We start from the raw sequence: 18,049 nt of genomic DNA on the forward strand, positions 1-18,049 counted from the left end.
ATTTTTCTTTACGAGTGCGAAATTTTTATTCATTTATCTACTTCTTTAACATTGTGGGCTTTTGGTTCATTTGTAGGAAACCCTGTTTCTGACTTCACATTCACAAGCATTCTCCTTCTTTTTCATTTTTGAATTTTGCATTTGGCGTGTTGGTTTGTTGTAAAAAATAAATGGTTCTTAGAATGGTTGGTTTGGAGAGTGGAAGTGGAGTGATGTGGATGTCCTTTGGCCTTTGATATTGAATTGATGGACCTGTGCAAGGTGCTTGAGACCCCAAATTATATATTACATGGCTAGACTGGATGTGTCCCTCAGGATGGCTAAACCTCTGCTTTGCACAGGTTATAATGATCATGTTCCTCCATTATTTACATTTAATGTTTTATTATGCTTGCTATTCATGTTCATGTGCTTTCTTTGAACTTCTTTCCCTGCAAACTTATTGCAATGTTTGTTTCCTCTTCCCCTGTTTTCAGTTGATGCTCCTTTATTTGACAAGTGTTTCTTTACCTAGGTAGGTGAAGCCTGCGAACCTTTGGAAAATTATTCCTCAAGCGAAATTTGTAAAGCCCGTTAAAAAAAATCGTGTTGAACATGTGTCAAACATGTGTCAATGTCAGTGTGCGGTAGCGGACTCGGATCGTATCTGGGCCCGAACCTGGCTTCTCGAAGGATCGAGAGTCTGCGTCTTTGACAGACGAGGGGTAAAACCCTCACCCCTTTCTCTCTTCTCTCCACCTCTCCGCCTCTCGTCTTCTGCGGCCATCGATAACCGAAGCCACCGGCAATCATGCCGGCAACCCACTAGCTTTCCCTGCAGCGAACCCCCCCAGCCTCATCGTCGGTTGTGCCTCGTCGACCTCCTTTCCATCTCCGCCTCTCGCTCTGGCAGCTCGGTCGACGCCCCCTCCACTCTTCGTCGCCTTCCTTGCAAATGCCGGCAACCCACGGTCAGGCTCCCCTGTCGGCTGACGTCCCCCTCTCTGGTAGCCTTGCCGACAACCTCGTTCCCCTCTGGTAAACCCCTGATGACCCCCGAGCACTCTCACTCTCATCGCCTTTCCCAACCCGCCGTCGTCGATGAGCACTGCCGCCAGGCGATAGCGCCACCACCGCTTCCCACTCCTTCGTCCTCTTTTTATGTTTACCGGGATCGATGCAGGCAACCCTGCATGTTGCCTCCTTGCTTCCTCGTGTGCTCTCACCGGCGACCCTTATCGGCTTACCCATGACGTCGGCCGCCTCCACAGGTATCTTCTTCCCCCTTTTACGTGTCTTCTTCTCTCTTCGTTGTTTCCCTCGACCCTTCTGTTCTCTGGTCGGTGGACCAAAGCCATCATCACTGTAATAACTTTGATTATTTATTTATTTATTTACTTGAAATTATCTTAAAATAATACGTAATTTTCTAAATTTGGGTATGGGATCCGTATTTTGGATCCAGGATCCATATATACATATAAATTCTTATACATATAAACCTATTAGAAAAAGAAAGAAAAATAAATAATAATAATAATAAACATAACGTTGGGGTCTGCAGTTGGATCCACACCGCGAAGGTGCCACGGATCCAGACCGCGTCCGGATCTTGGGTCTCAGACCCAGGCCACGCCCTGTGAAAAAAAAAAGTTAAGTAAAAAGGGCAGGGCTGCTACGGGGCTTGCCCGATAAAAGCTGTTAGGGTTTTGAACACATGCCAAAAGATGGGGGGGGCACCCTCCTACAAATCCCCACCTGAACCCTTTTCCTTCCACGCTCTTTTTAGATCCCTCTCCTCTCTTTATCCCGCGCTCTCCCTCTCTTTCTCCCTCACCTTCTTGCTCTCTCTCTCTCTCTCTCTCTGTTTCTCCAACTCCCTCCGGTTCCCCTATTGACTCTCTCCCTGTTGCTCGACCTTCTCTCTTTCTCCCTCTCGCTCTCTGTGTTCGACCGCCGCCGCTGCCGTCGCCGACGAACTGCCAGAGGAGCAGGAGTGGTCGGTTGCACCTCCAACGATGGCGTCTCAGAGGAGAAGCACCGAACATGCAGGTTTTTCTATTTTTTTTTCTTTAGGGTATTCTGTGGGTCCAACATGGTGTGTGGGTTTCTGTAAACCCCAAATCAACAAATTTGGGGATTTCGGCTGCCGTGAATTCTATTCTATAATCGAGAACAAAAGGGAGGATTTTAGGGTTGCCAAAACCCCAAATCGATAGATTTGGGGATTTCGGGCCGGTAACCGAGGGGAGACTTAGCATCATAAAATTAATTCGCGAGAGGACAATCGGTATCAAGCAAATCGTTATAGCAAGTATCATTACAGTGAAATCGATTTGCTACTATTTCAGGATATATAGTTTACTAAGTCTAAACATTGTGTCGATTTGTTTAATATTTTTCTTTTTCGCCTTTTATGAATCAGTCATTGTGTAAATCGCAATGAACATGTCGTTCACATAAACATATTTTGTAAAAGCAAATTGCTAGAGAAAAAATATTATTATATTCTGATACTTAAAGAATTGTGGTTCTAAGTAGATTTGTATTTATTCACCTTTTATCAGTTAGTGTAAATCGTGATAAGACAAATCGTTGTACATATAATGTATCTAATCATTATACCAAATATTGTCCCAGAGCGATTTACATAATAATATATATATCTTTGAAGTTAACTCGATTTGTTCTTTACTAAGTCTAAACATCGTGCCGATTTGTTTAGTTTTCTTTTCTGCCATATATGAATGTTATTGTGTAAATCGCGATGGAACGTATCGTTCGCTTAGACAAAGCTCGTAAAGGCAAATCACAATAGGATATTCAAACGGATTTGGTTCGATTATTTGATGGGTTTTGGTAGCATGGTTGTATAGATCGTTATGTAGCAAATCACGATAGTACGCAATCTTTATACGTACAAATTGTTTTATACTTTTATCAATGTTTATATAAATTACGATATGAAGACAACTCGTAAAAGTAATTCATAATTTGTGTAGTACACAATGCTAAACATTTCTTTGATTTTTTTTATGAAGGCCAAACATTACAACGATTTGTTCAGTGATACTTGTGTGTTACGCTTATTAAAAAAAGAATTATACATTTATAGAATGCCACTTTACAAAAAAGAATTATAGAATTATAATAAAGAATTATATAATTACAACAAATAAATATCATGATAAAAAATTTATATAATATTTATTCAGTGGCACTTGACGACTCAGATGGACTCTGACATACAAATCGTCTCTTTCTTTTTCTTGGTAGACTCCCTTTCCTCGGTGGCCTCTTGGTTCCTGCAATCTTATTAAAACCACTGGTAATCAGCTTTACCAGTGACCGCATTTGTCTCCCCAAATTCCTCACCTGCTTACGTAATTCCTTATTCTTCTTCTCCAACATCTCAAACCTCGTTGCGGAGACTACCTTCTTTTTTGTGAGTTGTGTTCGCTCCTCATCGCGTACTACAATTGAGAGAATCGTTGTTATATCCAGAGGGACACGATGAACATGTTTTCTATGCTGGGAGACAACATGATGGGGGACAGGAGGGATGCATGGGTTCCCAACATTTCTACGTTCCTTATTCTCAATCTCCAAATTTTGACGCATGAGTTCTCAATATTTTTTAAAATAGTTGGGGTCATATTGTCGTTCTTTATAATCATATGTTATGGAATGAACACCTCCTTTGTTACAACTATCCAATTGTTCCCTGAAGCAATCGTGTCAATTAACGTTCCTGACCCCAACACTTTTCATCTTCCTTCTCACTTTCACAGGCTGTTTTGGGGTAGATTGTCCCAAGTTAGCTTGTAGGAGAACTCGACTACCATGCTACAACTCGGCCTCATAATTGCTAAACAACCAAATATCACAGTCAGACAGTTTCGCAGCCTAAGCAATAATCTCTTGGTCCTCATCCTCCTCATCTCCATACGGTCTCCACACAACCTATACATTGAAGATTATGGTTTAGGTATAAACATAATTATTCATGCTAATGAATGTTAAATATTAAAATAATTTATAATAACGAGTGCTAAATATATTACAATGACTGTTACTAATGAGTGCTTTGTATTAAAATGATTTACACTAATAAATGCTAAATGCTAAAAAGATAACACTTTGTACTAACAGAGAAATAATCATGCAACGATCATTACTTAAGAAAGCTAACGATTACAATGATTTACACACGATAACGATTTGTACTAAGGAATATAAAATCCTACAATGATCATTACTTAAGAATACTAACGATTACAACGATTTACACTAATGAAAGTTAAATGCTAAAGCGATAATGATTTGTACTAAGGAATACAAAATTCTGCAATGATCATTACTTAAGAATGTTAAACATTAGAACGATTTGTATTAACGAAGTGAAAATCCTGCAACGATGATTATTTAAGAATGCTAAACATTTCAACAATTTATACTAATGAATGATAAATGATGAAACGATTGTAAAAATTTTAAACCATTTACCTCATTTAATTGCAGACCATCTAAAATGAACTTAGCATTATCTTACTTTATATTTATTCTAGCCCACCGATTGATCTTTGGAAAACCACAAATCGCAGGACCATACTGAGGACATAAGTCGACAATATGCTCCCACAACTAGGCCTACAAAATCATATATATTAGTAAGACTATAACCTTCAACTATCTTAGTATATAACTATAAAATATGTTCCCATAACCAGGCCCACAACTGCTCTTTCTTCTCACAGTTTTCTCCCTCTCTGCGTCACTTATGATGGGTTGGTTCTATTTTGTGAGGAAGATCTCTTTTGTGGCACTGCAAAAAATTCATGGTTGATGTTTTCATAATACATGTTAGCTTATCGTGCTCTCTTGAAGATTAAATCATCAAGAGAAGGATCCCTCCATAGTTGCTTCTTTTTTCCACTTTATTTGTTTGGAAGAATAAATTTTCCCTTTCATTATAATCGGGTGTTTGTTATGGGTTTCATTATAACAGGGTATTCTTAATATTTTGGGATCCATTTACAGTCTTGCGCTTTTCTCAATATCTTGGGTATTTCTTCACTAATCTTTACATTTTTTCCATTGTTTCTTTCATGTAATTTTTGGTGGCAATTAATTGGATTTCTATTTTTGCTATTTCGACATTGAAACCTACTTTTGTGCAGAAGACACAGAGTTTGAAGGCAAGGTTGCAGGAAGCCAAAGAAAAGAGATTAAGACTCCTAGCAGAAGTTAGGTATTTACATACTTTCTCTAACATGCCTACTTGATTTTGTATCCATTGGAGTCTGAATTTGTGGATTTTGAGAGAGTTTATTCAATTTGACAGGTTTTTAGGTCAAAGGCAAACACAAAAGAAAAGATCAACCAACCTCAGAACTTGAAGCACCAAGTGGAACCGACCGTTGGAGAAAGATTTTCAAAAAAGAAAACTTCTCTTCTGTGCGAAATCTCTCTTTTAGACTTGAATCAGGCTTCTAAACCTGTAAATTCATTTCTCCAATCTCTGTGAATAATCATGAAATTTAAAAGTTTGTGATTTTTTTAGATTTTTTTTGAAAAATATTGATATATATGCATATAAACTCAAAAATATAGATAATATGAAAATACCTGAAAACTATTTTTGTTGTGCTAGTATATGAAATATGATATTTTGAAAACATCATGTTTTTTGGGGTATTATACCAACCCTTGGAAATATTGTGATGAATTCCAATATGTTGAGAGGATATCAGTATATTCAAGTTTGAGGTTGAGAGGATATTGGTATATATAAAACAAAAAAAAATATATAAACTTATGGATAAGATTATCAATATTAAAAAGTTGAAAATGTGTTTTTAATGTGTTAGTGTCACGTTGAGAGAGAGCGAAAGAGAAAGAGAGTTTCGTACATTTTGATATCCATATTCGGATCACCACAATTTGATATCCATATTCAAGGCAAAATCCAACTAGAGATCCATATTCGGGGCAAAAATTTAATTTGAGATTCATATTTGTAGCAAAAATTCAATTTGAGATCCATATTGGAGGCAAAAATCTATATTCGGGGCAAATATTTAGTTCGAGATCCATATTTGGGGCAAAAAATTAAATTAGAGATCCATATTTGGGGCAAAATTTCATATTAAGGCAAAAATCCAATTTAAGATCAATATTCGAAGCAAAAATCTATATTCGGAGCAAAAATCCAATTCGAGATCCATATTCGAAGCAAAAATCTATATTTGTTCATGAATCCAATTTTAAATCTATATTCAAGGCAAAAATTCATGATTTTAAATATAATTTCATAATTGAATCCATATTCCAGAAAAAACCATAATAAACTTATTAAAACATGTAAAATGGTAAACAAATCGAGTTATACAATCCAAAATAAAATAATTAAACCCATTATTCATGACTATCCAAGTTATCTCCACATACTCATCAACGGATAATTGAAATATAATAATTTGATAACGGTCCAAACAAACCTTGGACTTGGAACAATTATTATAAAACAAACAGAACCAATATTTTGTTTCATCATTTTTGTTCTTGTCGTCCAACCTTGGTTTGAGTGAGGTCTAGGGCGTGGACATAGAATTGGGGAAGCCCCTCCCGTTCCTTCACAAACAAGCCCGGAGATAAGGTGCTTTTGGAGAGTTTTTTCGGAGTTTTATTTTGTTTACCAGTTATACAACTATACGATTGGGTTTTGAACCTGCAACGTCCAACACAAGGTGACATGCAGTAGCTGCTCCTACCAGACAAGCAGAGCCTCGTTGGTAGGTTTTTACAACATAACCGCGCCCTCTCTCTCTCTCTCTCCGTGTGTTCTAGTCGCGGCGAAGAGTAGGAGGAAGAAGAAAAGTCGATGGCGAAAGGAGACGACGCCAGAATGAAGAAGCAGAACAAGGCGTTGCGCAAGAGGATGCGCAAGGACGCCCCTGTTTCTGGGCGCATCGCTGCCGCCATCGCCGCTAAGAGGCGTCGGAAGGCCGGCAAACGTCGAATCTGTGAGGTGCAGCCTCTCTCTCTTTCTCCTTTTTATTCACCCCTTGGTATTCGTTCGGCCACCCTGTTATTCTTTGCCATCTTCACTTGTCATCCAGAAATCAGCAGAACTATGACATGACCACTAACTGCGGCGTGTTAGAAAATGAACTTCTCCACTGTTATGTGAAGATGGGATTCGGCGTCTTCAAGGAATTTCCTCTTATTTGAAGTTTTTTAGTTCCCTTTCAAATTGAGGGATATCGGTTTTCCTGATCTCGCTGACATTGTTTAGGGGTGTCAAAGTGAGGGCTTGTTTCCAACTTTCCATCGTTTCTTTGTTCCCAATTTGCTGTTAACACGTTATGTATATCCATGAATCCGTCTTGCTTTTATTCTCCAATTTGGGAAAGGGAACAACCAATGCATGAAGTGTTGCAGAATACAAGCATCCAAGGGTTGTCCATGTTGAGAATAAGATCCAGGTGATTATATAAATGGTCTAGAGAGACTGGGGGGTAATAGCAACGATCTCTTTTTACAACAATAATCTGCTATTCTAGCCACTATATCCCATCCACAGCCAAATGATGCTCCACGCTTGGTTTAATCATGTCGTTACCATGTAGAGCCATCTGCTTCTTATGCTTTTTGTGCATCTAACAGCAAGGCATTGCCATTGTACAGTAAAAGCCTGTACTGTGTGAGCATGTAAAGCTCAGTGGCAGGCCTTATAAAATAGGTGTCGCATCCCTCCGGCTAAAAGAGCTGTTTTGCTGGTTTCCTGTCTATGACACACGGGCACTTCACTTAGCATGCTTATCTCCTGTCAACATAACCATGTCATTGCGACACTTCATGAACACTATCAGCAAACATTGTATCATTAACTTTATCTATTTTCTTTTATGATCTTAATTATTATTTTGTATTCACTTGCATTCTTTTTCTTTTAAAACTTGTCATCGATTACATTACCTTTCGTAGATTTGGACTTATTTTTATTTTTTGATGTTTTTAATTATAATGATTTAGAATTGCTATTCTCTCTCTCTCTCTGTGTGTGTGTGTGTATATATATATATATATATATATATATATATATATATATATATATATATATATATTATCACTGTATTTTGATCAAACAATATTAGAGGTAAAATATCACCAATTTAATTATATTATGATATTCTCATGATAATATCATAATATTATCATTTATTGTTTAGTTTTATTTATTTTTTACATCTTAAATGTGTTTTTTTTCTTTCTTTTACATTTTTTACTTATTTCTTTTATTGTACATGTATTTGATTGTCTAAACTTATTATTGTCCTACTTATTTTTGCCATTTTTATATTTTATAAAACAAATTTTAAGCCCTGAGATTTTCCAGAGATTTATTAACCTGTAATATTATGAGAATTTGCCTCATCAAGATATAGCTGAGACCGATAATTTTTACTATGATCTCTCTTTCTCTCTCTCTCTATATATATATATGTGTGTGTGTGTGTGTGTGGCCATGTTCCTGTGTCACAATATTTAAGCATTGCCACTTCTCACCAAGCATATCTTCATTGTGTCTCGTGAACATCTGTGTCCATGTGACATAGTTTCATCTTCATATTTATTGATGGGCATGAATTCCATGTCCATTTTTCTCTTTCTTATTCATTATTGGAGGTTAGGCTGGTCCTTGCTCTCTGGTGTCAAGTGGGCTTTATACTTTTGATTAGTTAGCAATATTTGATCTTAAAATTTGATTTGGATTCGTGATTGATGAAATAATGCGTTTGAACTATTGGGTGGGGACTGCAGTCAATAGATTGTTCTTTATAAATTTGCAGGGGATGTGTTTTAGCCTTCCTACACCCGAGGATCCTTTTAATGACAGATATAATATGAAAACGGGTAATAGGAAAAAACAGAACAAGCTTGTTAATGGAAAAAATGATGCAGATCCGTTGCACTCCAAAAAGTCCAAAATTCATCGAAAGTTCTTGTCAAATCATAAATCTGGGAACATAGCCAATGAAGACCTGAAAGAGAAGAGAGCATTGAACTGTAACAATATTCAAAATAAGTCTCTGTCAACTATGTCTAATACAGCAGAAGGTCAGAATATTGTACATGAGCCAGAGAAGTCTACGGGCTTGCTGGTTGGAGCGAATCAAGGTGACTTTACTCAAGGAAGGCTGTCTCATAACTTAGATGGTCTACCAAAGTTTCTGATTTTGTGCTTGAGTGCCATACAAAATGCTTGGACCCGTGATGGCTTCTTGGAACATACTCTTTTCAATAACATGTGGGGATTTGAATTCTGGAAAGCCTGTTCAGATGGATTGGATATTCTGGGGACAAATATGAATTGTTCTGGCAAAGAGCAGCTTGCCTGGTTAGCATCCACTGCTGCTGATATTGTCACAAGAAGAGAGAAAGAAGGCGTATCCATTGACAATCCATTTCTTTTGTTCCTAGTACCATCCCAAGAAAGAGCTGTCGAGGTTTGTACTGATATTCTTAGTTTCTCTTTGTGTACTGCCAGTTTGTTTTGTATAGTGTCTTTTTCATTTAGTTCTCAACTGCTCATTGTTTTGAACAAATCTTGAAGTTAGAAGCTGATGATGCCTTTGTGTTATAGAGATTTGGTTTTCCTTTTAATTTTTGTGGGTCCTTGCGTTGTGAAGATATTGTAATGAAATATGCGGAAATACAAAATGATGGCCTCTAAGGGCTTACATGATCATAAACACAAAGTGCACATGCATATATATAAGTCCAACTAAGGGACAATATAAGAGCACAAAGGCACAACACAAGCACTAAGTGCATTCCCGTCATTAAAGAACTAAAGAAAATAACACAAAATATAAAAAATATTGATATTATTGAGCGTGAATACTTAAGAGAACCATTAAAGAACAAGAGCGGGGTTCACCCCTATTTATACACAAGAGTTAGCTCAAATAGAGCTATTGGACTGTTCCAACAACTCTATTGACTAGTCCAAAAAGAACCCAACAACCATATTTGGTCTTTGACCAAATAGTCCTTATAAAAGCAGAAAAAAAGAGAGTACTAATGTACCCCTAATGGGCACAAATATATTACAATGATTGAAATGACCAAAATACTCCTAATGAGTATATATATATATATATATAACTTAACACTCTCCCTCAAACTTACGGTGTAATATACCGAAAGTTTGAAAATACAAAATAGAATCAATGAGAAGGATCCAAGTCTTCAAGTGTCTTCAATGAAAATATTTATGACATTTTAGAGAATTTTGCAAATACAAGTCTTCAAATGTCTTCATTGGTGATCATCTCCAAACATCTTCATCAACTATCTCTATCTTCATGATGCATCAAAGATATTCCTTTCTCAATCTATCGCATCTTTAAGAACCTATAGAGAGAACAAAACAAAGGTCCCAACTACACAAAAGAAGGTATTCTAACAAAAAAGTTATGAAGTTTAAAATCAAATATATATATTTTGAACAAGAATAACACTTAAGTAGAAATTTTCAAACAAAATAGCAATAATTTTTAGACAATCATTAAGAAAGATAAGAGGAGCATTCCTCAAAGAGAAATTTGTATGAAATCAATTTTAGACAATCATAAATCCAAAATCAACATATTTTTCAAGAAAACATAAATATTGATCATAAGAGAATTTAATCACTAAAGAACATATAAATTATCAAGAAGAGATATACAATCATGTATTAATAATATCCCAAAATAAAAAAACACTTCAAATAAAACAAATCACCAATTTATACTAAAAACAACATGCATATAAAATATAACACTTCAAAAAAAAGAACCTTCAAGAAAAGACGAGTTAATTAAATTTATGCATACAACAATGTGAACAAGATAATCAATACAAAACACACACATATATATATATATATATATATGTATATATGTTTTAAAGATTGTTATTTGGTTCATTGTACTTAAGTCTTAAACCCATTATAGGTTGTATGAGTGAATTCTAATGGGTTGTGATTTATGAGATTGCTCTCATCCATTATTATGTGCATTAAAAATATTATATGTATATATATGTTATCAATGAAATGCATGAAATTTTATCAATAAACATTTTTTCATACAAAGAAAAAACAAGTAGTAAAAGCTTAGAAATTTGATAGAGATTTAAAAATCTCACATAACATAATGAATAATATTTGCAAATCTCAACAATAGTTCGACCACCACAAGCAATCATCTCACTAGACATCCAAACTTCAAATTCAAGTGTATCGGCTACTAGAACAAGAGCACAATCACAATATCACTTACGGGCTTAACAAACACACAAAAAGTGTGAATAACCAATGGGTGCACATAACTCACCACATTAACAAAACATCTCTTGTCTACATAAAATGACACTTAACTAAGAGACAAACCTTAATATTCAAGTGTATCACCTACTAGAACAAGAGCATAATACAAACACACAAAAAGTGTGAATAACCATCTCTTGTCTACCTATAATGCCACTTAACACAAGTGTAGCAGCGACTAGATCAAGAGTACAATGGGTACATATAACTCACCATATTGAAAAACAATCTCTCTTGTCTACATAAAATGACACCTAAAACAAGTGTAACAACGACTAGAACAAGAGTATAATCTCAATGCTACTTGGCAAAACAAACACACAAAAATATGAATAAACATCTTTTGTCTATATATAATGACACTCAAAATAAGTGTATCAGTCACTAGAACAAGAGTTTAATCTCAATGCCACTTATGGGATAAACAAATACAAAAAAATGTAAATAAACATCTCTTGTCTATATGTAATGACACTCAAAATAAGTATATCAGCTACTAGAACAAGTGAATAATCTCAATGCCACTTATGGCCAAAACAAAAACATAAAAGTGTGAATAAACATCTCTTATCTACATATAATGACACCTAGATACGAGGCATAATCAATAGATAACACAAGATATAAGAGGGCTTGTAGTGAAAAACAAACTAATGTCATCAAGAAGAATAAGAATATCAATCTTTCGAAACACCATGGTTTCAAAAAACATAACTATCATCTGTATCAAGCATCCAATTTTGTAACAATGACCACACAAATAAATGAGTGGTAAAACGCACTTATAGAAACCAAGGTAAATCATCTTCCAGTTAGACACATACTGATACCGACAAGATGACATGGGGTGCACACACAACTCACCCCAACAACTAACTCGGATTTCCAACAATAATGAGTTCAAAGACCAATCAACCTTCAATCAGACCCAAGGCGACCCATGGCAAATGACAACACGTCATTCATAAACTTGAGAATCTAGATAGATAAGATGACATAAATTGCACACACAACTCACCTCAATGGCTAGCCTTGACCCAATAACAACAAGGCCAAAAACAAATAATGCATTATATAAAATCCAGTGATGGATAATCCAAATGCCATAAAAAGGCAATGAATACTCATGAAAATCAATTTCCAAATAAGTGAGTTCATATATAAGAACCAATTTGAAAAGACGGTTTCAAATCAAATCCAATAACAATAGATGAAAACTTAGAATGAAGTCTACTATGAGGTAACAATTACATATAACATTAAAGAAGGCCAAAACATATATAGAGATTCTCAAAGAACCATATAGAAAACCAAATGCATACATAAGTACAACCAATCATGGATACTCACGAAGAGATCAAAAACTCATGTATGTGCAATAAATCAAGAGTCTTAATCAAGAACACATATGTCCATGAAAGATTTAAGTACTAAAGTGAACCACGAGGGAAACACTTATAACACCCACAAAGGGCAAACACAAAAAAGTTTCTCATAATGCTCAACTTAATATTTTATTAAAAACTAAGTATACAATAAAAAAACATAATATTTAAATACCATGCAAAACATGTAAGATAATGTTCATGAAAGAGCCATAAGACTATGAAAAAAATATAATCATAAGGACCACAAAAGGTCCAACAAGAGACATTTATTAAAGTAAATGACTCCCATAAGAAATCATGCTCAATACCTTATGCATGAATAAACAATCTCATTCATCATGTAAGGCAATTACAAGTGCATAAGGATCAAATATTAGTATAAAAATTATTTATTGATAAGTTCGATCATAATTTTTAATACTTCAAAAGCTGCTTTAAGTTTTATATAAGACTACACCAAGAGTAAAGAGAGAAAAATTAAACTCAAGTCAATAAAAAGATCAAATTTGTGAAAGACACACCACCATTTCAAATTATTTTAAAATATATGACAAATTTTCAAAAAAGAAACAAAACAAAGTTCAATAATAAATACGAACATGATTTGATATTTATAATCATGAATTATTCAAATAAAGCATATAAATGTCAACAATACATGCTCAAGAATACTAGATCATATACATACATATCAAATAAAGCAAGTTTTGAAAAAAAAGATTCAAACTAGATCTTATAATGTAAAACCTGCAAATTTTTTATATTTTTACGAGAAATAAAGGCCAAAATATTATTTAAAATTAAGATGAGAATTAAATTGTAATTCAAGCATTAATTTGGATTCAGAATAAATTTCAAGTTGAGAGTTTATTCTGAATCGGGTTTTTGATTTATAGTCAGATTTAATCTAAATTTAAGTTGAACTTAAATATAATTTAATTTGAATTTCAATATTAGTACGAATTTGAATTGAGTGTGTATTTGAATTTGGAGTCTCATTGGATTTCACTTTCAATTTCTGGAGTTTTATCAAATTTGGATTTCAATTTGGAAAATTGAATTCGGATCGAATTTGGATTTGAATTCAGATTTAATAAATATGTCTCGAATATTATAATTAGATTTGAGTTTGATTCAAATCTAAATCAAGACTTAATTGAATGTCAATTCAAGTACGAATTATACAATAATTTGAATTTTCATTGAAATCGAATTTAAATTTTTCAATTGAATTTAGAGGTAATACTTGCAATTCTTTAGGGTATTTTTAATGAATAAAATAATATTAATTTTGAATTTTATGAGAAAGAAGTGTAAAAATGCAAATTAGCCTAAGATGAATTATAAAAAATATCCTATAAAAAATTAAAGCAGATTAAAGTTTATTTTAGTAAAATTCGCATTCAGAATTGAATTTCCGAAAAAGATAGAATTTAATAAAATAATTGGTAAATTTTGTCAAAATAAAGTCGAATATGATTTCAAACAAATTTTGGATAATTTGATACAAATGAAATGTAATTTCAATAAATTTGAATTTAGTTTCATGAATTTGAAATCCAATTTACAAATAAATAAATAAAAACAACTAAATTGTCCTACCGACCCTAGTGAAAATCACACTCAAAGCTGATTTTAGTAGAAATGATATTTCTGAGAAAAAGAATTTGGATAATTATGAAAAATTAGCATTTGAAAAAAAATCATATGAATTTGAAATAATTTGGTTTACATGTAGTGTCATTTCATCTAAATTGAATTTTTGTTTTAGGCGTTTTGAAATTCAAAATAATCAATAAAGTTAATTAGTAAAATAATTAAAATGAAATTAAAAAATTTAATTTAACTAAATTGTATAAATTGGTAGAGGTCCATAGGTGGGTCGTCACCTGTGTGGCCCATCCTATGTGGCACTTCAATGTGTAATTTAAAATTCAATTTAAAACTAGAAATTGAAAACTTTTTATAAAGTTACCAAAACCAATTTTAAAAGCCAAAAGTCAAAACTTGCCAAATCAAGAGGGGAGACTCTCCCTAGGGGGGAGCCATCCCATCTTAGAAGAATTTAGGATGGGCTGGTTAGCTGAAAAAAAAAAGAAAATGAAATAAGGAAAGATAGGAGGAAGAAAAAAAAAGGGGGCTAAGTTAAACTTGCTTGCCAAGCAAGCAAGTTTGCCTAGACTTGAGATTTAGGAAAAGGAAACCCCATAAGGGGGTGACATCTAGCTTAATTGGGCTAGAATTCATCTAATGTACATCTTAGTACATTATATAAATTCATAACCTAAGCTAATTAGGTAATAAAAAAGATTAATATATATGGCAAATAAAAAAAAATAATAATTAGAAAACTTAGAAAAAAACTAAAAGAAAGGAAGAATGGGACAATATAGATCAAGGGCTGAGATTTTCTCCAGCCCTTTGATCTAACTTAAATATGTTATAAAAAGGGAGGAGGGGCTCATGGCCCCTATTTGAAAATTTTGTTTTTTCCCTCTAATTCTTCCCTACTTTCCCCTCTTCTCCTTCTTTCTTCTTCTTCTTCCTTTTTCCTTTTTTTTCCTCTTTCACACAACCAAGAAGAGTACACACACGTTGGAGGGGGGGCTAAGCATCGAGCTGCAATCACCACACGAAGCGGAGGAGCTGATTCGATAAAAAAATCTAGTTTTTTCATATAGAAGAGGCGTTTTCTCGAAAAAGGTAGGGGGTTCTATTCTCTACACGTAAATCGGAACTCGTAGGCACAGGTTTATTCTGATTTTTAATAAAACAATCCATGTACCAAACCCCCCATGCGTGGGATTGGTGTTGGATTTGTCAAAATCAAAATAGAGAGGGTTTTCGGAAGAAAACCCCTCTCAAAAATTGTTTTTGTTAAAAAACGGGTTTTCTTGGATTCAAATCAAAATTTTGTTTTAGTAATAATATGCTTACATACACTTCGGATTACGAGTGTATACACACTTATACATGTGATGGAATCCATAAGTTAGACCTTACAAAAAAAATATGCTAAATGGCTAAGGGGTTCAAATATGGGCAAATCAGGCTTAGCCGATTAGCCGGATTCGAATCATCAAGTTGTCAAAAATAAGTCTTCGTAAAATCTGATTTGGATTAGTGAAGAGGGGTTTAATATGGTTTTTCCAGGGAAAAATCGGTTCATCTCCTAGAGAGAACAATCTACTTGAAAAGAAAACGATTAAATTTATGTATGCCATGTATTATGAGTTTTCTCAAACAAAAACCGTATTTGAATTAAAGTAGGGATAAAATTTTTTGCTTTCTTGTGAAAATCTTAGTTAGAATTTGTGATATAATGTTTTTATGCATGTGGTATGCTGTTTGTTATGATTTTGTTATTTTTGTAATGAAAAAATATGCATCTTTATGCTTGAAATTGCGAATATACCAAAATTATTTCTGAGAAAATAGTGTTCTGGAAGACGGATCAATTTTCTAGCTTAACGGCTGCGAAAATGGGATGTCTATGATGGATTATGTAAAAATCATGTACTGATATTTTTGAGATTTTATTTAATGAGTCCATGTGAAAAAAATGAAAATATAAATTCGGGTGGCCTATTTGTGCTCACCTGAATGCATATTACCCACTATTACATATTTTCGACCGGACACCTGACCGATAAATCATTTTTTTCTCCTTGGTTTGGAGGAGTTTTTATGAACGACTTGTTGCGTTAGAACGCTAACAAAATTTCACACAATCTGTGAATTTTTGAGCTCTGTTCTCGGATTGAGCACTGAACTGTGACAGTTGGAACATAAAAATATAGGCGTGCCCTAAACCGGTCATATCTCCCTCATACAAAGGAATTTTGATGAACGGTTTATGGCATCGGAAAGCTGACAAAATTTTCTACAACCTGTCAAAATTTCAGTTCTGTCTGCAGACTGTGCACTTCTCTGTAACAGTTGTAACAATTATACAGAATTGAGGTTCGATGGGCTCTGAATCGGCTAAAGGCCCGGTTAGCAAATACATGCTATGTCTCTAAGGCTTTCGAATATGCTTTTGCGAATTGTATCACACTGCATATCTACTGCTAAAATAATTTTTATGTAGGAATTGAGTGCCCAATATGAGGCACGAATTAAATGAAGTACTCATGCACTAATTAGCCTTTGTGGCCATTTGCTAATGAACTGGATGAAAAGAGTCTGAATTGTGATCAAATACGAATGTGAAATTGTTTATGAATATTGACATTGAAATGAATGTTATATACATGATAATGGGAATGGTTGGATGCATTTAATTGTTATGATCATTGCCTCATGATGAATGTATGTTTAAGCCAAAAACAAAAGAAAAACATTGTGCAATGATACAAGAAGTACACATTTTTTTTAAGAATGTACATCCATAGGCCCGGAAGAGGCCGAATCCTCAAATCGGTTTCATAAGTGTGTGTTGCATGAAATTAATGAATTTAAAAAGTTTAACCATGTGACACTAAATTACGATGCTTGCAAAGAGAGGGCAAACAAGATGACAATGTTGGGAGGGCAAACAAGATGAAAGTTTAACCATGTGACACTATTTTGAGTACAGAAGGTAGCTCCTCCCCAACCACGAAAATAGGAGAATCCTCTGCATTAGACTGCATCGTAGATGATAGAAACTCATGAGTGAAAAACTGATGCATCAAGATGACAGTGTTGGGAGCGCTTTCTCGATATGCTCGTCTCTCACCTGTAGACTGGTGAAAGGTGCCCGCCGGGCCAAAGCTACAATTATATAAAAATACTGCCTGCACCATGACCTTGATCCAGGTTAAGCCTGTGTTATTACCCACAGGGCTAAGAACTAAAACCTAAATTGGCTGTGCATTTAGTTAGGCATGTTATGCATCATTTAAAAAGAAAACCTAATTAAATGCATACAGTTCGAATTCTGCAATGGTAAGTACATGCATTTTTAACTGCTCATGCATATTTAAATGCTTATGGCTCAGTGATTGCTTTGATTGAAAGATTGAATATGCAAGTGTGAGTACTGAAATATGCTTTTGCGTACTTGTTTTAATTTATGTGTATTGAATAGCTACGCCATACTGATGTCTTATTAGTCTATCCCTATTATTATTAAATATTTTTCAGATAGCGAATAGAGATCCACGCGATGATGGGAGGTTGCGGAGGGAAACACGCCAAATCTTTTTTCTTTTTTATTGTGTTTTGGATTGCAAGCATTCACAAGTGCTCCAAGACTCTGATATTATTTACTTTGAAGAACTCTGATATTATTTAATTCAAAGTTTGTAATGGGCATTTA

At 34.4% G+C, this 18,049-nt stretch overlaps 1 protein-coding gene across 1 annotated transcript in view; it reads left to right on the top strand.

Moving 5' to 3' along the window:
• Positions 1-6,689: 6,689 nt before the first annotated feature.
• LOC149847051 (P-loop containing nucleoside triphosphate hydrolases superfamily protein) overlaps positions 6,690-18,049 on the top strand; it is a 61,700-nt gene continuing 50,340 nt past the window's right edge. Inside the window, exons 1-2 of the mRNA XM_089996770.1 lie at positions 6,690-7,009; positions 8,835-9,491. Coding sequence (XP_089852896.1) covers positions 6,863-7,009; positions 8,835-9,491 — 804 coding nt within the window. The 5' untranslated portion in view covers positions 6,690-6,862. The remainder of the gene's footprint in view (positions 7,010-8,834; positions 9,492-18,049) is intronic.

The sequence above is a fragment of the Nuphar pumila genome, chromosome 2, assembly GCF_984573655.1.
Source record: "Nuphar pumila chromosome 2, dmNupPumi1.hap1.1, whole genome shotgun sequence".
NCBI lineage: Eukaryota > Viridiplantae > Streptophyta > Magnoliopsida > Nymphaeales > Nymphaeaceae > Nuphar > Nuphar pumila.